At 42.1% G+C, this 22136-nt stretch overlaps 2 protein-coding genes across 2 annotated transcripts; both read left to right on the top strand.

Annotated features, from left to right (window-relative positions):
- Positions 1–2708: 2708 nt before the first annotated feature.
- Positions 2709–10221, top strand: TMED7 (transmembrane p24 trafficking protein 7). The gene is made up of 3 exons (XM_064403479.1): positions 2709–2987; positions 5276–5521; positions 7401–10221. Exons 1-3 carry the CDS (start codon positions 2820–2822, stop codon positions 7635–7637), a joined length of 651 nt encoding a protein of 216 aa, XP_064259549.1. The 5' UTR covers positions 2709–2819; the 3' UTR covers positions 7638–10221.
- Positions 10222–17908: 7687 nt separating this feature from the next.
- Positions 17909–20769, top strand: LSM5 (LSM5 homolog, U6 small nuclear RNA and mRNA degradation associated). Its single transcript, XM_064403880.1, has 5 exons — positions 17909–18071; positions 18558–18653; positions 18880–18907; positions 19517–19589; positions 20505–20769. The coding sequence occupies exons 1-5, from the start codon at positions 18026–18028 to the stop codon at positions 20535–20537; spliced, it is 276 nt and encodes a 91-aa protein (XP_064259950.1). The 5' UTR covers positions 17909–18025; the 3' UTR covers positions 20538–20769.
- The last annotated feature ends 1367 nt before the right edge of the window (positions 20770–22136 follow it).

The following is a 22136-nucleotide window of genomic DNA, read 5'->3' as shown; positions in this document are numbered from 1 at the left end:
TCATAAGATCTTATTTTATAAGTCTGTGATTTCATCCATATCTACAACCTCTAACACAAGTAAAAGATCTCTAACCACAGGAGAGTAGCTTGATTCAGGTACTAAGCCAAGAAGAAACATTAAGACCTGAATATCCAGTATTTTGAAGATTTCTCTGGTCTTCCTGCAGTGGTTTCCACATGTTTTTGAAGGAACGAGAACTGCTTGTACAACTATGGTTCATTAGCAGTCTTCAGGAGGGCATGTTTTAACTGTCTGCACAAGAAACACATGCCATTTGTCAATGTTCATTTTCCACATACAGAAAGCAGAAACATACACTTACAAATCAAATGGATGTGAAAATGAAATGAATCCTTGGGTTTTTTTTTCCTAGTCTTTGACTTTGCACGTAAGGTAAAAAGGACTATTAATAAAGTGATATATCTATGCATGCATGTATGGGGGAAATTGTAATACAGACTTCTTCTTGAAAACATTCTGTCATAATAGAGGAAAAAAAACTATAAAGGTTTTTCTCAGGGATGAACTATGCTGAGAGCACCTGAAACTGATTCTCACCCTGCTTAAACGATTGTCCAGTAGGAAAGGAAAACTCTTCATATTACTCCCTCTACAATACACTTTTTGAACTTATATTTATTGAACTTAGTTTCAAGCTGCAAAAGAATTACTGAAATTCATAAGCAGTTCATAATGCTAGTAACTAGTTCTTAATTACTATCATGATTGCTACACATATAAAACAATTAGTCCTTTACAAATCTACACCAGATGAACTGCAAGCACACCCCACAGTGAAGCTGATGCTATGACAGCTCTGCCTGGTGGTGGTGTAATGAGGAGTTAAGGGGAGTAACCAGGGTTAAGGGGATCAGGCTGGAGAGCTTCTTGGATGCAGTTTGCTTTCTTCACTCTGCTGATGTTTTATAATCTCTGACCCCAACCCAAAAAGAAGTTCATGTAATCTCATCTGCTCTTGCTGATTTATTGTGTGGATTGGAACATCTTCTGGTTTTTTGCTGATTCTGCAGGTGTCACCAGACTCCTTTCTTTGCTGCTCTGTATCTCTCCCCTTCTGTGTGGTTGATTATTTGGTGTTAGGCTTCCAATCATCATTTCTTAGGTAAGCTTCATTTTGCCCATTCAGAAAATGGCTGAAAAGAATGAACTAGGAAACTGTAACCTGGACATGATCACTTCAGTTGCTGTGAAAAATCACAGAGGAAGTCTTCCTGAAATGTATTTCTTGTCACATGAAGGAGAAGGTGATTAGTTTATTTAGCTCCTGCAAGTCTTTGGTCACTGATTTAAGTAAATGACTGGAGCTGCATCATATGGCCCAGATATATAACCTGCTTTTGAGCCACCTCAGCTATCAGCCAACACATTAAGTGCCACCTAAAATAAAAGTGTGTTTAAATGAAAACAGCGAACATCTGAGGATTAATTAGAAATGGATAATGTCTGCCTTAGCTGTAAGGTGGGTACTTGGTAAAGCATTTGCCTGTCACTGTAATCCACACCTGCATATCCATCAGAGCCTTCTACACGAATTTTGGGTACCTCTACCCTATGAAATCCACAGTCCTCAAACTGATGCCCGTTTCTTATGTAGTGGTGAGGATGAAAATCATACCTTTCACAAGCTAGCACAAGACTTCTCTCCAAGACTAGAAGATTATACAGCAGCACCCCAATGTGGCGCCTCTCTTGGCAATAGGTTTTTCATGCAGGTTCAGCCCCACTTCCAGAGGAGCAAAATGGGTGACCAGACCCACTGCATTACAGGCTCATGCTCCTGCCTGGGAAGTTTGACCTGAGTTTTCCTTTTCCTACTCTGCCTGATTTGCCACAGAACTTAATATAATAAGAATGGAGTATGTATTTGATTTCTTTTGCGTTAATTTGTAAAAATAACTGAGTAAGGCTAAGAGTGTTGGGGCTAGAGAAGGGAAAGTTGTGTGCAGACCTCATAGCAACACAGCAGTATATGAAGGGGGCTTACACGGAAGCTGGAGAGGAACTCTTCATCAGGATCTGTAGTGTCAGGACAAGAAATAATGGGTACTAACTGAAAGAAGGGAAACCTAGCTCAGACATAAGGAAAAAATTCTTTACAGTGAGGGTAGTGAGGCACTGAAACACTACCGAGGAGGTTGGGAATACTCCAAACCTGGCAGTGTTCAAGGTCGGGTGGGACTCTGAACAACCTGATCTACGGGGAAGTGTCCCTGCCTGCGGCAGGTGGGTTAGAACTCACTGAGATTTCCAGCTTTTGACATTCTACGACTCCATGAGTGACTGGAGTGGAACTCGAAAGTCGACACTCTTGCAACCAGCGTGAGCACTTTAATCGACGTTTTATACCTCTGTTTATTCATTCACCTCTTATTCACTCTCTGCAATGAACGTTCAAGGATCTGCAGAGCAGAACTCTCCAATCTCCTCGGAGGCCATCGAGGTCGCTCCTTCCGAGCGCTGGGCCACAGGAGCCCGCCATTTCCAGCTGTAGGGCTTAGGCGACTTCTCAAAAGCTTAACCTGCGGGCAACGCCGCCGAGCGCACAGCGCGCCGCCGGCCGGGGCAGCCGCGGGGAAAGGAGAACGGGGAAGGGGTAAGAGGGAAGGAGCAGGGCCGGCGCTCCCCGCCCCTTCCCGCCGGCACTCGGCCCGGAAGCGCTCCGGGAAGGCGCGGGCTCTTCCGGGTGCCGCCGCTCGTCCCCTCGGCCACGCCGCGTCCCGCCCGCCGCCCCGCCGCCCCGCCGCCCCGCAGCCCCGAGCTCCTCCGCCCCTCCTCACCTCTCTCCGCGCCGGGCCATGCCGCCGCGGGGCTCCCGGGGGCCGCTGCCGCCCTTGCTGCTGGTGTGGGCGCTGGCGGCCTGCGCGGCGCGGGCCTCCGAGATCACGTTCGAGCTGCCCGACAATGCCAAGCAGTGCTTCTACGAGGAGATCGCCCAGGGCACCAAGTGCACCCTCGAGTTCCAGGTACCCGGCGGGAGGAGTCGCCCCGGCCGTGGCGCCGCGCTGGGCCGCGGCCCCGAGCCCTAAGGCCAGGCCCTGCCGGGGGCTGTCCATCGGCTTCCTTCCTGTAGGGAGCATTTGGGAGCAGCGGCTGGATCCAGTGAGAGGTTTCCAGCTTGACTGAGGAAAACTGCGGGAGCGGCTGGGAGGTTTCCATGTAGTGCAGGGCTGAGTGGGACACCGAGCGGGCCCTGGGAACTGGCAGTGTCCGTGAGCTGGTAGCTGCTGTGTAGTGCCCCCCGGAACGGCGCAGAGAATACCTAAAGTACACTGACCAACAGGTCCGTGTGCCGCAGACGTAATTTCCCTGTGCTTTGTGAAGCACAGGATGGGCACAGTACATCTTAAGAGCTAATATTTCGTATTTCAGAGTACAGTTGAGGTTTGGCTTACATACTAAACAGTGAAAGGGTGATAGGAGAAGGATGTGGTACAGCATCACGTGTTTTGTTGCCTCTGAGTGTATCAGCAGGGCTGGAACTTTTCAGTCTGTTACTTCAGTAGACGAACCCACTGATAGTACAGCAGCAGGATGAGAGAAAACTCATGCCCGGTGACAAAAATCACAGTTAATCTTTGGGGCCTTTTGAAAGGATTGTGTAATTTTTATGAGCTGGCTTTTTTTGCTGAAGTTCTGTGCTTTCTAGTTTCTCAGTTGCTGTCCCATCTCAAGTATATTTGGGGAATGTTGCTGCCACATATCAGTCCTTGTTACTCTGTCCTGTGTGGTCTAGGTCCTGGATATCTTTTTCTCTATCCAAATATTTCTTGTCCCTGACTGTTTCTTCCATACAGTCTTTTCTGTGCAGTACTTTACCCTGCGGTTTTGATGTGGGTGTGACTGGACAGATAAGCATACAGTTGCCACTTTTATTGGTGGCCAGGACAGGATTAGCACTGCTAAAAGAACAGTTTGGATTTGACCAGCCACTGGCAGCTTGAAGTGCTGTGTGAACGTCCTTTGGCAGTATGTCTCAAGGGTTGACAGGAGGCACAAGCAAGTTCCATGGCAAGGAATCCTGCAGGAACTTTTTAAAGTTCTAGCCAATCTTTACTACCTGTATGTAAACCAGCATTGTCAGGGTGCCTACGCAACTCAATGCAAGTGACTTCCATGTAATTGGTAAAAAGCACACCCCTGTCAAATTGTAGATTGTATTTCAAAAATTAAGAGCTGTGTTATTGCTTGCCATCTGGATACTTTTAAAACTTTGCCTTTGTGGAGGAGCTGCTGCTCCAGTCTGTTGTTATTTCAGTTGTACCACTAATGTAATCATTTTAATAACCTGGTACTTCTGTAAACTGATGAGCATGTAAACAGTGCCATGTGGACTGAAGTACAGATACAGAGATACTAAAATATTTCAGTGATTTCTGCACACATATAAAACTAGTCTCTTCCTCCTTCAGCATGCTTTAACTTAAAAGTAAAAAGTTTGCAGCCAGGTTAAAGTTTAAAACTGCTGTAGTAAGAGTGATCAGAATACCAAGTTTGAATACCTAAACTCCCAATCAGTCTTTCTAGAGAATCCAGGTAGTAATACACTGTAGACCAACAGTAATCAAAGCCTTAAAACTGCCTTGGAACAGTTGTGAAGTTTTGAGTCAGTTGCAAGCATTATCCGGGATGTGCTGGTTTTTGGTAGAGCTCCTGAGGCGGCAGGTTCCCCAGAGCTTGCTCTGTTGACAGCAGCCAGACAGGAAAATGGACAGATTGAAGCCAGACAGATTGAAATTCCTGTTCTACTGGTCAAACACCATTCCTGCAGCCTAATGCATCTGATATATAGCAGGGCAGTTACACTTTCCTGGCCACACGGGAAGGAAGTGTCTTGCTGCATGTTAGCAGTCTCAGCTGGATGAATCAATTCCACGGAGGACTTGAGTGTGCAGCAAATGTCAGTCTCATTACTGTCATGTCTTTGCTGTCCCATGCTGTGTCATCTACTGTAGCCTTTGCTGTTGTACAGTTAGTAACAAAAAAGTAACTAAAAATGTTCTCCTAAGGATTTGAAAATACAGTTGACTTTGCAAATGCTGAACAGAAAGCATTTTAAATTATTTTCTGTGTGTCATTCATAGGAAAATAATTTTGCAGACTTGCTTTGAAAGATTCTCACATGAATGCATTATATTTTAACATTCCTGTCAAGGCAAAAAGCTTTGCAGTTCCACCTGCCAGACCATACTTCTCAGAAGAAATATTTAAGTGTCCATTTAAAAAAAACCAATTTATTGTTTTTTGTTTCCAGGTGATCACTGGAGGTCATTATGACGTTGATTGTCGGTTGGAAGATCCCGATGGCATTGTACTGTACAAAGAGATGAAGAAACAATATGATAGCTTTACATTTACTGCATCCAGGAATGGAACATACAAGTTCTGCTTCAGTAATGAGTTCTCTACTTTCACACACAAAACTGTGTACTTCGATTTCCAGGTTGGAGAAGATCCACCACTGTTTCCTAGTGAGAACAGAGTAACTGCACTTACCCAGGTAAAACGCTGTTGTGTTTGACAAAAGTTGTTAGGTGAAGGCAATTTTTCTTCAAGTTCAGCTGCTTTAGTTATCTACATCACTTTCAAAAATGAGTGAATTGAAGCTTTTAAAATACTCTGAATTGCAATAAATGGGCTTTCTTTGTAAAGATAAGATTTGTAGAACACAAAAGAGAGCTGCGAAGGAATCACCAAATGTTTAAGAGGAAATTAGGACAGAAACTTAAGGCCACTTAAGTTGTTTGGGGTTTTGTTGTTCCGGTGGTTTCTGGGTTTTTTTAAATTGTTTTCCATTTGGTTAGTGGGATCTCTCTAAAGTTTCTAATGACACAGTATTGTGTTTCTTGACATGTAGCTTTCACTAAATAGATATTGGTGGAATAGGATTTAAAAAATTTCCAAGTTCTGGAGAAACTCTCAGACTTATTTCTATATTTAAAACAGTAGAGTCTTTTTTTAGGAGGAAGATTCATGTAACTACTATTTTTAAACTGGGGAAGGAAATTCTAGCGAAATAAATCAATAAAGTCAGCTGTATTTATCTGGCTTCTAGATAGTTGGGCTTTATAAGTCTACAAAGTGTCAGAGCATTATTGTTATTGTATTTTCAGGATTTTATAGTTTTATGCTACCTGTACACAATCTAAATACCTTAAAACTTCCTTTGGAACATTTCATTAATTGCTGCACTGCTTTTTATTTTGTGTTCAAATTCTTGATACTGTATCTCCTAGTTTCTTTTTTTTGCTTCTGTGGAAGGAGGTTCTTTTTGCAGTTCTGGTCAGGCTTGTGGCATGACCAAATATGGGCAGCCTTTCATGGGAACAGTTAAAGGTAAATCCATAAAACCAGAGTGACCTTGTGTTTAAATCCCTTGTGCAGATCAGGAGGTTTCTACAATTTACCAACAGCAAAACTTGGTTTGGAAAACTCATTCTGAATTTTGTAAAGAAGATTATCTTAGACTTGTTCAGACACATGTCTTGAAAGTCATCAAAATGTGGTTAGACACGGATACAAGGGACTGAGAGCAGTCCTACAAGGGCATTAAACAATTCCTTTATAATAATTTGTGCTGTTTGATCTTCAGGAAATATTAATTTTAAGCCATTAAAGATAAACCTAAATTGTACGTAGAAAATAAATCTTTTGAAGATCTAATGACTATCTCTTAGTGATCAAAACACATTATTCACAGCAGATAAACTGAAACTGCAATAAGTTTTTATTAAAAATTATCTAGGACTTGAAAAACCAATAAATCTTTTTGATTTTTTTAAAATGAAAAATCATTAAATTGGCCAAGTTGGTACGTTTTTTTGTATAAGTAAGGTATTGAGTGTTCAGGAGCAATGAAGGATAACAGTTGTCCCTTCTCTAACCAGCTTTTGTATACATGACTGAGAGAATGGTCCCTTGACAGCAGAATAGACATTGTACAACTTGAGTGAGAATTAATCAATGAAGAATGTCATATTTGTGAAAACTGAAACATGTAATATATGCTGTGTGTATCTTAATATTATAAACAGCTGCTTGTTTATTTCCTGTGGAATTAACAGCTGGAGGATCAGTGACATTTCAAAAATATTTATGAGGGTCATTTTGAATCCAAGTATGATTTTGGAATTTGTTAATTAATTCTCAGAGCTCATTGCTTTTTATTAGTTCTGTGGTTTTATCTGCTTTTGTATTTAACAGCATCACATTTTTGTGTTTCATCAGTATAATATAATAGTGTATTTACACTATTTCTGTCTGACATTGATCTGAGTTAATTCTTAGCTTTCAAAATTACATGACTCCTCATTTTAAATATCAAAGCACAAAATCACTAGAAGGGTTCTTTATTCTATATTGTGTGTTTGTTTCTCCAGATGGAGTCTGCGTGCGTTTCAATTCACGAAGCTTTGAAGTCTGTCATCGACTACCAGACTCATTTCCGCCTGAGGGAAGCGCAGGGCCGCAGCAGAGCAGAGGATTTAAACACAAGGGTGGCCTACTGGTCAATAGGGGAAGCAATCATCCTTCTTGTTGTTAGTATTGGGCAGGTATTTCTCCTTAAAAGCTTCTTCTCGGATAAAAGAACCACGACAACACGTGTTGGATCGTAACCAGTGGCAGTGCTTCAGGTGTGTTACTCGTTAAGATTAGCGGTTCTCCAATTTAATTGTAGGTACAGAGGTCTGACTATATGCAACATTCAAATGTGTATATTCCTCATCTCTTAAAAATCACAAAACAGACCCAAAAAGTTACGGAAGTGACACATAATCTAAAATATTTTTAAGGATCCTTTGGAACTTAAGTGTTTTAATTCCCATATTAAAATATCTGGCAGTGTCTAGTCTCTCTTTATTTCTACTGATTGATACTAATCCAAACCAAGTTTGATTTCTACCAGTACAATTAGTCATCTGCAGTGTAACACCTTAAAGTAACACAAAGTCTAGTGTCTGATACAAGAGATTATATATATGAAAATATCATTTTAATTTTCAGGCTGAATATCTTGCATTATAAAAAAGAAAACATGATTAACTGTAGTGCACTGTTTTGATTTGCTGTTTTAAGAAAATGGAATCATACCCCTTGGTTTTTTGTAAAGTCGTTGAAAGCTTGGCACTACATTGTGGTACACATTCTTTATCAGCCTGGAAAGTCTTCACAATTTGCTGAGTTTTATACTTTATTATGATTGCTTAAACATACATTCTTCTGTATTAAAATGAATACATATTCTCTTTTGCAATGTTTGTTTTACTGAAGAAATTGTAAGCTGAGACTACTCAGGAAATCCACTTCTGCATACAAAAAAAAAAATTCCAAATTTCCAAGTTTATGTAAAAAACATGCAGTAGAATAGGGAGTCTTCTAACTTTGTCATTGAACCTGTGCAGCACAGCACCAGCACTGGATGAGGTTATATTATGTGTTAGGCACGTACAAAGCTTTTTACTAAATTGTTTTCCTAGTAAGAGGGCAATTTGATATTGATACTGCATTGCACAAGTGCTGTAAATATTCCTCTGTGTGGTGCACTGAGACATGACAGCCTTGTGCATCTTAATTGCCACTCTTATTTTGTTAGTGGTGAGGAAACGTTTTAAATATTTCAGGTTATCTTTTTGGTAGAGTTATTAGAGTTACATTGTTTTCACTGCTTATGTCTCCAGTAGCTTATGTATTGTAAAATTCTCTTTTATTTGGTTGTGGAAGGTAGTAAATGTATGTACATGCCCATAGGTTGAATTGAGCTGGTCATAGTAAGGCTAAACTCCTTCAAATGGCTCTGGAAAAAAAAAATAGGCTGACAAATTCTTAAATGCATATAAAATAAACTAAAGTGAAAAAATTGTCATGTATTACTAGCTAAATCAAAAGATGCTTCTTACTCAAGTTCTCGACAAGCAGAGAAAGAGTACTACACCCTTATTAATTGCCTATAGTATTTCTAGCAAAAATTTGAAATTACTTGTTCATGACACTTGAACAGTCTGAGAAATTGATCTAAGATTACTTGATTTTAAAATCATGATTGAAAAAAATAAAAGTGTCCCTACTCTGTTGTGAACTAATTGACTGCTCTTTTGGAAAGTGAATGAAAACATCAGACAGCTCAAAGACTATTTAGAAGGTCATGGAGGTATTAAATTTCCTTAAGTAAAATTCAGGATGTAAAGTTCTGTTGTCCTGTACTGAATTTTGAATTTGCATTCACATTTTGGGATGCAGGTTCTCCAGAAACAGACCCACTAATACAAGAAAACAAAATTCTGCTTTTGTCTTGCAATACAAATCTGTCCCTGCACAGAACATTCTTGATTGTACCTCTATGCTTTCTTCTTGTGCTTCAGCAACTGATGTCTTTTTGTGCTGCATTGCACACAGTAGTAAAGCAAGTGGTACACTTCAGGTGCAAGTGTCAAATGAAAACATTATTTACTTTTGCTAGTGTTCATTATTTCTGGAGTTTGAAGATTAGTTATGTGGCTTTAATCACAACAAAGGCATTTGGTTGAACGCTTGAATTGTGTTGGGGTTTTTTTCTACTGAGTTTTTCTGTGTGCTGGCAAAAGTGGTAAATAGTGCTATAAAACTGATGATCAGCTATTGCATACATGTCTCTTTATTTCATGATTGTTTGAATGTGTGGACTGTTCCATTCAATGTTACTCCCACAGCAGAGGTTTTGTGGACTTGACTTTTCCATTAAAGTTAGGTGTCTGAACCAGTGCTCTGGCATCCTGCTGCATAATACGCAGCAACAGCTTAAAAATGCCTTTATTTTTGTGTTGTTAAAAACATGGCACAAACACACGTTTAAACGTAGCTGTATATAGTTTTTAACTGACTGAATAGGATATAATAAAACACACATGTTAACACGCAGTGGGTGAAGAAGTGCATTGTGACCTTTGGTTAAAACTGCACCTTTTTAATAAATGGGCAGTTTGGTTAATGGTGTGATACGCAAGAAAACACCCTGCGTTAAAGGGGATATAACTGTGTTTTTAATTGCTAAATGCTCTGGGTTTTAGCTATGCGTTGGATGTTTTATGTTTACAAGACTTCTTTTCGTGTCCTGAAATGTCGGTTCTTTAGTTTGAGGGCATGGGGGGGAAAAATTTAGTTTGAATAAGACAAAAAGTAGATCCTGTGAATATTGTATGGGAAAATAAAAAAATAATATATGAATGTGGTCTGATTGTTTTGTTTGCATATGGGATTGGGGAACATTATTCTTCAAAAAAATCTTTGAATCATAATTTGAATGGTCAGCTTGTGTTTTAATGTACTACCTGTTAATCTACCCCTGACACTTGATCATTACTTCAGCCGTGCTTAGCAAGGCAGGGTGGTTACTGGCTCTTTGCTCAGGACATCCGTAATGCAGGCAGTCACAGTCATAAATCTCTTCATGTTGGAGTAGAATTCAAGGTATTTAATTGCAGATGCCAGGAATTATTTGGGACCTACTGAATGTTTTCACATTAATTCTGTAGATACAAAGTTATGGAGGTAGCTGGAAAGGTGCCTTCAGTTAGTGTTGTCCAATTACAAAATATGAACTTCAAATAAATAGTGACTTAATGTGTGATTTGAGGTACTTTCTATTGCATTGCATAGGTTAAAAAACAGATATGGTAGGCATCACTGTTTTGTGTGGACACCTTCCAGAATTACTCTTCTTGCTAAGTCAGTTGCTAGATACTCAAAAAATGTCAAGGCAATTTATACAACAGTTGGATTAAGAAAAGCTTTTGTCTAGAAGTATGGATAAGTTCCCTTTCAGTGATGTGTTACTGTTATGGCCAAGTACTTGTCTGGGGCTTTTTTTAAGGTGCACAGCACCGAGGATTTTGAAGTAACTTTAGTTGTGGTTTAAAGTGCTTTTTTGCTGAAAGATGATAATCATACAAAAAAAAAAAAATACACAAATTGAAAAGATGAGTCGGTGGATCAAATGACATGCATGATGATGATGAAGGCTTTTATCAAGGAGGGAGGAGAAATGTGCTCTGGACCCCCACAGATTTAAACAATTCCTGAACTACCAGGCTACCAGAGGGCCCAAGTGTAGCAGCGATACCACAACCACCTCCTTCATGGGTGAGATGAAACCAAGAGTTTAACACAGGCCCTAAATGAGATGGATGAAAAGTCTTTCACATTCTTCCCTTGACTTGCAGAATCAAGTTCCAGAAAAGCAAGGTTATGCTGTGTGCACACTGAGGGTGCTACTGATTTCTATCAATTTTAAGTGTTGTGAGACATGAAGGAAAGTGGTGACTCAGCTTAGCTTAGTAAAAACTCCTGACAGTAACAGCTCTCAAAAAGTTCATTATTTGTATTAAAAAGTCCCTGTTGCACTCCACAGGGCAAAATGTTATGTAAATGTAAGGTGGTTTTACTTTTCAACACTGCTAAGCAGATTGATTTGACTCATGCCTTCTCCCCACCTACTGACAGGAGCCAGCATACACGTGCGAGTGGCCTGGTCAGCATTTATTGTGTGCAACACATTTTTAAGCAAATGCACTGCCTTGTGTGTCCACGTTTTATGTTTTTCATTACAGGCTGTTTTGCTGGTGAATTAACAGGAAAGGGAATGGCATGGGTTATGCTGTAGTTTTGTTGCCAGCCTCCTGTTTCAGGATAGAAGGTCCTTAAATGAGTCATATGAACTGTAGTTTTACCAGAGTGCAGAAACAATTCCTGACAGGAACACCAGGTTCCTTAATTTCACTGTTGATCGTTGTAGAGGCCGTTGAACAGAACTTCCTTCTTTTCGTGATCTGAATCTCATTGTGAGACTGTCCAGTTTGGAATACAGCACATGAGAGGCAGTACAGCAGGATGCCATCCCTTCAACTGCCTGCACTGTTCAGGTGCACATTCCATAGCTGAATGTATTTTTCGGTGTGTTTCCACAAGAAGGATGCAGTGACCTCCTGCAGACGTGTGATAGTGCAGAGTCCCTTATCAGCTGCATATTTAAGAGGCCTCTGTTTGATGGAGTATTCCTGGCTTTAGCAAAAGCCAGTATTCCTGGCTTTTTGTTAGGGATGGTTTCTATGCATATCTTGGACATTCTTTCCTAAATTAATGTACAGGGATTTTCCTGGCACCAGGACAGTAGATTTATTCAGACTTTACTGTAAATGAGTATTCTTTATAAATCACCAAGAAAAGAAAGTACATTGATATATTTGATACGCAGGATATGAAAAACCAAAGAGAAGCATAGCATTTTCTTCCTGGAAAAAATCAAACAGGAGGAAAAAGGGGTTGGGAAGCATAACAATGATAAGAGACAGGAGGTTTTTTGGCACAGCACTGGATTTTACTCTGGTGTTTGGAGAACACAATACCACTAGATGTCAAGAAAGTAACTCGGCAGGGACAGAAAGAGGGGGTAAGAGAGGGGAAAGAAGAAGGAGTTAGGGAGTAATAAAAGGATTTTAAAAAAGGGAGAGGACAGATGGGACCCATGTGCTGGGTTCGTGAGGCTTAAGGAGTGCCTAGCTTGCTCCCTATGGTCAGGAGGTGCTCCCTCTCCAAGCATGCTGGTGGCCTTTGGTGTACTGATACAAACCCACAGTGACTGCATTTCTGTGCCAGTGATTGTCCTGAATTACTGAGTCAAGGCAGTCAGCTGCCCATCCATTCTGCGCGTCCCTTTCACTCACAGAGATGCCTAAGACATTAAAGACCTCGCTTACCACCACACCACACTTGCCCTTCTCTGGAACAAAGGCCATCAGAATGTAAAAATTCACAGAGCAGAAAATGAGTCCATATTTCATGACTTGCACAAATCCTTAGGTCAAGCCCCTAGAGAGTTATACTTCATTAAGTGGAATTGTGTAGCAAATGGAATTTTTGCCCTCCTGTAGGTCTCACCTTAGAAAGAAATTGCTTATATTTCAAAATGCAATTAACATCTTAAAAAACATTGGAAAATAATGTTTTTAGGCAAAGTATGTGGCATTTTTAGTCTGAATATTGCAGTTTAATTTCAATTATGGACTCTTACTGTTTACAATATCTTGGAACACAGCACATGACAGGATGTTTAAAACATTTCTTTCCTCCAGGTTACATTATTCTCCTGCAAGAATACTCAAAACCAAAAACTTCCTTTTTTTTTTTATTCCAAAACCCCAAAAGTTGAAAGCTGAGGTGCTGGCAGCCAAGAGTCCTGCATGCAGTGCAGTCAACAGCAGAGGAAAACACTTTTGGGTCCTGGGAATCGGCATCACTCTGTAGGGTTGGGCTTGGGATATCTGTTTCTTCTCCATATTTTCTCATGACCTTGAGTGGAAGCAGGACTGCTATAAAGCAGGATTGCTTCTGAGCACTAGACTGGAAGCAGTAATTTTACTGAAACACTTTTTTGGAAGTACATGGAATGCATAGCAATAAAGAAATAGGATGAATGGTACGTCTGCAAGTGTAAATCAATACATTTGATGAATGCCAAGACAAAAACATTGCTGCCTACCTTCAGCTCATCTCTGTAGGACTGAACTTTCTTACCATAAATCCTGACAATAGTGCATGGTAAAAAAATCCAATTAAGTACAAAAATTAAATAGAAATATTGAACTTCCAGCAGTCATACAGGTAAAATTCCATACGGGGAAGGATGACTGATTTAGGGCAGAGAGTGCTAACAGGTGCATTGGTAACTCATCTTCTCTACTAATGCATACAGAAAACCAGTGTCTGTGAGTGATATGAACCAGGTTCTGCATTCCTGAGATACCTTTCTCCCCCCTGACCCCCACAGAAAAGTATTCAGAAATTACAATATTGGTGTATCTTGCTATAATGTGAGAATTTCAACATCTGAAATCACTGCAGAAACTATACTTCTGCCTTTCCATTTACTGGCAGACCAAATACTGCATTCAGTCAGAAGATCCCTGCTTGGTGAATACAGTCACTTGACACTCTTACTGCCTTTGGATATTTGGCTAGGGTAAAAGCTCTGATGGGCTTTCACCATATTCAAATAGTGATCATTATAAATCCCTTCATCTTTGTCATACCTGTGGTGCATACTGGTACAGCCTAAATTCACTTAGGCCAAAAGTAGTTCTGAAGTCATAGCAAAAGCCCCGGGAGAGTGGGGCTAGCCTGCCATTTCAGCCAACTGGATTTGCCTTCTCCTCTTGAGGCCCCACTCCTTCCTCAGGACATCTGTGCATTTCATGGCACACAGAACCATCCAGTTCCCCTGAACTCCTAGGAAATATAGCAAGACAAAAACAGGGAGGTATGATTTGGATCACTAAATCATACCTCTTTCAGATGCATCAGCCATGAAATGAGCATTTATGCAGGAAGGGCTCAAAGAACATACTACAGCCTTCAGCACTCAAGAGCAAGCAAATGGCATGTCATTAAAATATAAGCTCATGAGTCTCAATGAAGATTCCCTAGACAGTAGTCCACTACAAACTCTTTAGCAGATCTGAAACGAAGGTCACTGGTGGAAAATAAAGTTGAAAGAATGAAATTCAGAAAGACCCAGTTCCATTGCACCTGCTCACTTAGGTCAATTTAATGAGTTTTAGACACTGTGCTGGAAATAGCACTCCCACACAGCTCTGCACACAGATTCACAACTCCATGCTTTTATATTTTTGTGGCTATCCTTCAGTGCTCTTCACAATCTTTGAATCAACCAGATGTGGACACCCAGATGGTGGTACAGGATGGGCAGAACAAGCAGTTGCACTTGAATGGGTATTTCCTCGCCACGTGATAAACACTAGCTCCTTCAATTGTGGATTTGGAGCAATAGATTCTTTTTTCCCCACTCTGCAGACTAGGCAGTGAGGAGGGCAAATCCTTCTGTCTCAAGTTCCTCATTGAGCTTGTGGAAATAACTCCAAGTCAAAACTTTTGTCGGGCTATGGAGCAAGGCTGTCGCAACTCATGTCAACTTCCAGACTCCAGGACAGCACAGAAACCTTCCTGCCCACCTTGTGAAACCTAATAATCCGTAGTCCTGCTCTTGTTAATGCTTTCAGCCCAGCCAGGCCTGCATGGCTGGTATCATGGGATAAATCACTGGGAAGTGGAAGTGAAGGCACATGGCGGCCAGGGAAGAGGGAGAGGGAGAAGGGAAGTGCAGCAGTTTACTTCCCAGCACTTTGCTGTGCCTGCAGGAATGTGGAGTATCTTTGAGTCTGTGGTGATTGATGACAGTTCAAAACTGTTGCAGTGTCTAGTTCTAGCCTTGAGCAGTAGTTGTAGAGGTTGACACACAATCTAATGGACAGAAGACACACTGGACAACCTGTCTTGAGGGTGGTGCTGCACCCCAGGGATGCCTTAAGGCAGAGCAGATGGCTGCTCATTAATTCCAACTCCTCAAAAAAACCCATTTATTTGGAAGGTTTATTTTTAGTATGTTGTTCTTCCAGTTTGGCTGATTTGGCTGATTGGCTGTCAGGATTTTCCTTCACATCTTCATTTCCAAAAACTGCTTTCAGGTGTGGAAGAAGCACCCCAATCTTTGGTCTCTAACATTAGTACTGCAGGACAGCAAGTGGATGCAAAGAGTGAGTTACTAATTTTTCTGTCAACATTGAGAAACTTTTAAGGGCAAAAACTGTTGCTAGATGGCTTATGCAACAAGCTCTGTGAGATAACACAATGTGACAGCAAACTTCTGAAGCTGAGTAGCTGGGTACTCTGAGTATACCTTGACACTTTCTAGACCAATAAGTAACACTTCCTGTGCTCTACCAGGCACTCTGAGTAAAGACAGGATTCCATAGTTTTTACGTAGCTCTGAATTTGAGTTCCACATGTGCTCCCTTGCCCTTTCCCCTCAGAATAAGTGCTCACCCAGGCATTGAAATTGGCTTGGGTGCTTCAAAACTACAATGCCCTTGCTGTAGTTTAGCCTGCCCTGTGGCTGGGCTGCAAGACCTCTGCTGTGAGATTATTGCACTGCATTTGGGACTCAAATGAAAGATGATGTGTTTCCATGTCAGTAGCCTAAAGAGAAAGACTTCAGTGTCATTCTAGAAAAAGGAGAAGGAGAGTGAAGAGGTCAGTCTGGCAGTTTTGTGTAGAGTGGCTGGGCAGATGGAGAACACAGGTAAGTATAGGCAGTGTAGAGGCTGCAAGACCAGATCTTTCCCAGACCCAGGCAGAAGTAAAGGACTGTAACCGAGTAGCACTGGGAACCACAAACAAGGAAAGTGCTGTGGGTATTTGCATCAGGTAAGGTGTGGAGCTGAAGGGATAGGACAACAAATTAGCTGTATTGGCAGAAGTACAGAAGTTCAGCCAACACACGATTTCCCCAGATGGCACACTCAGGCATCCAAGAAGGCAGAGATCCCCCAAAGGTCAGCATTGCAGGAGGTGGGATTACTTCCCGAGGGGCAGTTTCCTATCAGTGGCTATGGGACAAGATTCTGCTGCTTGTGCAGACAGGATATTTGTTTTCTCAGCTGGAGAGCTCTCCAAATGGCAGCAGCTGAGAGAAATGCAGACACCTTCAGGACAGTAGCAGTCCTCTAAAACTTATACTCTCCTCAGGCTGTCCGAGTTTCCTAGGCAAGAAAGCAAGGATTGCAGTGCACCTTGGAGGAGCAAAGAGCATAAAAAAACAGCAAGGAGCAACTTGATGCTGTCAGAAAATTCTGTTACTAGACTTCGGTACTTGTGCGTGGGAAATTTAATGAGAACCAACTGCTGGGCACACAGGCAGCAGGCTTTGTGCAAGATCACAATGTGAGGCTCCAGCGTCACAAATTAGTATTTTGGTCCATCTTTGTTCCATTGATGCAGGTCAATGGAAGGGGCCAAGTTTCAGCTGCCAGACAGGGAGCTGAGGATGAGGATGTTGCACTCTATGCAACACTGTCTATTGCATGCATGAAGACAGGAATACACAGAAATCCTAACTCTAAAAAGGAGTCTTAGTGCCCAAATTAGATACAGAGAGCAAGGACTTAGGTCCATGGAGCACTAGGAAGCCTTCTGGGACAAGAGGAGTCTGAACAAGAGGAAAAGGCTTCACTTTGATCTTAATGAAGTGAGGGTTTTGGCCCTAAAAATTCAAAGGTTCCCAGAGTAATATTTAAAGTAGAATCTGGGGGAAAGCAAACAGGCACAGAAGAGCATGTAGTGTATGTAGACTGATATGATGTTAAAAAGTAAATACATTTAGGGTTCAATGCCACTTGGGAAATACCAGAAAGAAAATGAAAATAAAAATTGCAATAAGTAAGGACAGCAAGTTAGACTGTTAATGCCAGTTCATTTTCACATGCAAAATAAAATGTTGGTGTCGGGGCAAAACTGGCACATCCTTGCATAGAGCCTGGAGAAAGGATTTAGGGATGCTGAAATGGTTACCTTCAATGAACAATGGCCATCTCAAGAGCTGGGGTATGGAAGATCAATGGGATTCAGTGTTACCTTGCTGACAGTTTCATGGCAAGGAAGGAGTCAGTGCCCTCCCTCCCCTCTGCAAAGCTCTGGCCAATGCACTCCTACCTTCCCCAGTGCCAGCAGAATACTCCCTATACGCCGGGAAGGTTTTGGTTGGACATTAGAAATAATTTCTTCACAGAAAAGCTGCCCAAGGGGGTGGTAAAGTCAGTATCACGGGAGTTGTTTAAGGAAAGACGGGATGTATCACATCCAGTTTCGGCTGACATGGTGGGATTCGTGGGGTCAGCATCGGGGATCTGAAATATTTTCCAACCTGCCTTCTGCCGTGACGCTGTAGCAGCTGACAATCACAGCGCACACTACACAGCCCGCGGGGCCACATCGGTACCGGCGGCACCCCGCCGCCGCTGCTCGGCTGGGCCGGCAGGACGAGTAGCGAGGCGGAGAACGGGAGGCCTCCCTCGAGAGCCGTCCCCAGGCGGAGGCAGCGGCAGCGGGCGGAGCGGCCCGGCCCGGCCCGGCCCTCCCCGCTGTGGGCGGCCATTGGCCATTGGCCAGGGCCCGTTCCGACATGGCGGCCAGCGCGGTGTCCAACCCGTCCCAGCTGCTGCCGCTCGGTAACCATGGGCATTCCCGGGGCCCGCAGTCGGGGCCCGGCCCGGGTCCCTCTCCAGGGGTCGCGGCGGCTGCGGGCCCCTCCGGGGGCCGAGCTGCGCCGGCGCCTGGCGGGAGGCGGGAGGCGGGAGCGCGGGAGCGCATGGCGTCAGGCGGGGGCCCGAGCGCGGCTCGGGAGGATAGCGGGGTCGGAGGCCAGCGGAAAAGGAGGGTGGGAGTAGGGGATAGGTGTGGGGGTGTTGGGGTCTGGCGGGTGAGGTGAGTTTGGGGCTGTGGGAGTGTCTGAGGGAGGCCGGTGGGAGTGGGGATGGGTGTTAGGATGGGGGGCGGCGGGGCTGGTTTGGCGGGGCTGGTTTGTGTGGGAGAGTGGAGGGGGAATGTGTAAGGTTGTGTGGAATGTGTTTCTGTTTGTGTAAGCAAACCCCAAAAACCCCATAAGGCACAAAAGACTTGCTTTGTAGAACGTATGCTTTTATGTGTACCTACAGAACTTGTGGACAAGTGCATTGGTTCACGTATTCATATCGTGATGAAGAGCGACAAAGAAATTGTTGGGACACTTCTAGGATTTGATGACTTTGTCAGTATCCTTTGATGGACGTTTAAGGCTATCTGCTTTATGCTCTGACCTAAGTAATTTATAGCTCTTGAGAGTTTTGGGTTCACTGAATAGAACCTTTTTATATGGATCGTTGTAGTCTGATATTTTCAACTTTCAGGTAAAATTACATTTTCGCATAAAATGAAAATAGCATTAAATAGCCTAATTTTAAAATCTGGGCCTTATTTTCCTTGAAACTGGATTTTCAGATATGGTGCTGGAAGATGTTACGGAATTGTAAGTATGTTTTTTGCGTCTTGTTGCTATTTAATGTTTGGTTCACTGAGACAAAGTACTGTGTAAGGTTTGCTAGAAAAATGTTTTTTACATTTATGGAATACTTACCAGCTGAGTATTTTAACATTGGACCTAAAACTATAGAAAGTAATTTGTTCAGGACAGCCATGTCATAGAGTAGCTATTGCATGGTTTATACTTGTATGGGGATTCTATTTGCAGTCTTAATTTTGCATGGGTTGTGTGGGAAACTTTCCAGTATTTAATTTGTTTTTACACTTCTTTAAGACCTAGGCAAAGATTTAACAAGGTGGCAAACTTACATATTTTTACTTTGTCATTATGTGTTGATATATCATATTCAAGAAACTGTCAAGCTTTAGGGGGTGAACACACATCTCCATGTACTGAGTAAATAGACCTTTTCAGTTTGCATTCTGCACCAATAGGTGCTCCATTTGTCAAGATCATGCTGCCGTGTAGCTGATTTATGTGTTAGTTCAGGTAATGGTCACCTTAATGCAAGGATTTCTGTCCGTTCTGTCATCAAATCTGGAGCCCTTGTCCCTGGTTCTGTGTTCTTACTTACTCTTTCTAATGCTCCTTCAGTGAGATCACACCTGAGGGGAGAAGAATCACAAAGCTGGACCAGATTCTGCTCAATGGAAATAACATAACTATGGTGAGTCATCGGAGGCTGCATGTGTTGACTTTCTATGCCTGTAAATCAGTCGGTGATTATATTCGACTCCTTTAAGCCAAGCTTTCCTGACATTCTGCTACATCAGGAAGTTTCAGGTAGCTTGTCTGCACAGCTGGCCATGAAGCCTGGACTTCAATACAAGGGCATTTCTAATTTTGTGGGAAGAGGAAGGCTCAAGTGGAAAGATCTGAGTCTAAGTTGGCTCTCTATGAATGAGACATTGTCTCTCTTGTGTTGTTTTACCTCTCTTGCACCTCTGCATTGTGTGTTGGAGCAGGTGCCATCCTGTGTTAATTTCTAAGCCTTTTTTTTGCTTTGGTTATTGTTCTGCATGTTCAAAGGACAGCATACATTCTGACTCCTTGTGTGGAGTGAAATTCCTACCATCCAGTTAAGCTGGGGTTGTGTTGCCCTTGAAGAAGAACTTGGTGAATTTTCAGCAAGGCAGATACGTTTCTGCATTAGATCTCATGTGTCTTTTGGACATGTATATTCCCATATCAGGAAGTCCATGCTTTAGACTTACTCTTATTTTGATCCCAAAACCAGTGAAGCTCTTTCTCTTTAGAAGTGCTCAGCTGATAAAGATATCCATAAAAGTAGTGCTTAATCCTTTTTTTTCCCGCTCGTGTTTTTCCTTTTGTATGTCTTTTTATATTCTTCAGTTCCTTGCTTTCTTCACAAGGAGGTGCTATGCTGATTTATTCCCTGCTGCCTTTTTTGTTTGTACATCTCTGGCAATAACTGATTTCCTCTGTTGGGAGAGTCTGAAAGCCACTTGTGGTCTAGCATGAAGTATCCATGTCCTAAAATGTTTGTTGTAAAGTAAGAGCTGTCCCGTTTGTAAAGCTTAACTCTATGGCACTAATGCAAAAATGTCTTACTCTTTTGTAGCTGGTTCCTGGAGGAGAAGGACCTGAAGTATGAAGACATGATATTCATATGTGCTTTATATATATATATGCAAAATCTAAATAGGGATTTTGGGGTAGAAATGTTAGGGTATGGATCATTCATTTGCTTTGCGTACATACTTGACATTGTACAAAAGACAATTCTTTAGGAAAAGCGCTGGCGGTAATGTTGATTTTGTAAGTTGAAATCATGACTTGTAAAGACACTTGAACCTCTTCTGAATAAAAGACTTCTTTGTTGGTTACTGTGTTCTGTTATGTGACTGCACAAGTTTGATAGTTTTATAACTACTTGATGGAGTAGAAAAATGATGGTTGTGTTTTGGTTGCCATCAGTCTTCATTTTTTCTACATCTGTTGCATTTGTTTCTGGCCCAAGTCTATATAATGCACAAGTCATGAGCCAGGACATTGCTGTGCTTTGGCATACATGCAGATACTGTGCTGGATGTTTTGTTCAAAGTCTGTGTCACTGGAAACCATGTGGCAGAGTTCTGTAGAGTTCTGAAAGCCCTTCAGACTGGGTGCATCTGTTTGATGCTCAGCAACCTTTGGTTCTGCTGGCCTTGAGCGGCAACTCTTGTGGCAGATATTTTGTTGGTGGATATCCTTCCTTACAGCAGAGACCGTGCAATGGCATTTGGCAAATGAGAACAGACAGACCTGACCTGTTTGATGTTCTAGGACTAAAAATCCCTAAGGATGGTGTTAAAACTTCTCACTGGTGTCAGTGGTGACTCTGCTTTCACCACTTGATGCTATGTATACTCAAATTGGGAGGTGTCTGTGGCTGCTTGCAAAGTTTGGAACACTCATTTTAGAGTAAACAGCAGTTTTGCGTCTCCAACTGCTCTGTGAAACAAAAGTGTGACAGATATTGCGAGCTGCTCTTCTAGGATAATTTCTGTAAGTAATTGCTGTTTTGTTATGACGCTGTGCACCCAGCGCAGCTTATGCTTCTGTAGTACACCTCTCATCTGGCTTCTATATGTAAGTGTCTTTGGAGAGGAATCAGGTGCCTGCTGTCACTGTGGACAAGGTGGGTGCAGCATGGGCTCACGTGGACAGGATGTGCTTCCCATCACCAGAAGAAACTTGATACTGCCTCAGTTTTTGCTTGATTGGCTGTGTTTTGTTCTATTCACTCCAGAAGGAGTGCTTAGACTTTCCAGAAGGTATTTTAACACCTGACTCATGTCTGCAGAGATCCCTCTAAAGATGGTTTGTGCACTGTTAGTCCTTTGTAAGATGAAACATTTTTTCACTGGGAGCTGAGAACACAATGTGTTCCAGGTGGGTCTGGTTTTCTGGTTTGCTTTGCATTCATTATTCCTGTAGCCTGTTGTTTGGAAGTGCAGCTAATAAGCCTCTCCAGTCAGTAAGTAGTGGTGGTTTTTCTTCTTCCTCCCCTAGAAATCCAAGTGCTTAATTATACTACACTGTCTTCTTGTGGATGCTGATCTTCTCCAGAATACTATTCAGGGTGCCACCACATGTAGGTAATTTAAAATAATAGCCTTAGAATTTAAAAAGATAGAAAACTGAGTGAGGCTTTAAGTTTAGGGCAAGATAATTGTCATGTTAAATAACTTTGGGGTTATGACATGCACAG

Source organism: Passer domesticus, chromosome Z, assembly GCF_036417665.1.
Source record: "Passer domesticus isolate bPasDom1 chromosome Z, bPasDom1.hap1, whole genome shotgun sequence".
In the NCBI taxonomy this organism is placed as follows: domain Eukaryota; kingdom Metazoa; phylum Chordata; class Aves; order Passeriformes; family Passeridae; genus Passer; species Passer domesticus.
The sequence above is the reverse complement of the archived record's forward strand: the minus strand, read 5'-3'. Positions and strand labels throughout refer to the sequence as shown.

What these genes read in the sequence shown, in the direction of transcription:
- TMED7 (XM_064403479.1), top strand. Translation starts at nt 2,820, where the DNA reads ATGCCGCCGCGGGGCTCCCGGGGGCCGCTGCCGCCCTTGCTGCTGGTG. An exon ending in AGTGCACCCTCGAGTTCCAG is followed by an intron (nt 2,988 to 5,275) that starts GTACCCGGCGGG and finishes TTTTGTTTCCAG; the next exon opens with GTGATCACTGGAGGTCATTA. An exon ending in GAGTAACTGCACTTACCCAG is followed by an intron (nt 5,522 to 7,400) that starts GTAAAACGCTGT and finishes TTGTTTCTCCAG; the next exon opens with ATGGAGTCTGCGTGCGTTTC.
- LSM5 (XM_064403880.1), top strand. Translation starts at nt 18,026, where the DNA reads ATGGCGGCCAGCGCGGTGTCCAACCCGTCCCAGCTGCTGCCGCTCG. An exon ending in GTCCCAGCTGCTGCCGCTCG is followed by an intron (nt 18,072 to 18,557) that starts GTAACCATGGGC and finishes GTGTACCTACAG; the next exon opens with AACTTGTGGACAAGTGCATT. An exon ending in ATGGAAATAACATAACTATG is followed by an intron (nt 19,590 to 20,504) that starts GTGAGTCATCGG and finishes ACTCTTTTGTAG; the next exon opens with CTGGTTCCTGGAGGAGAAGG.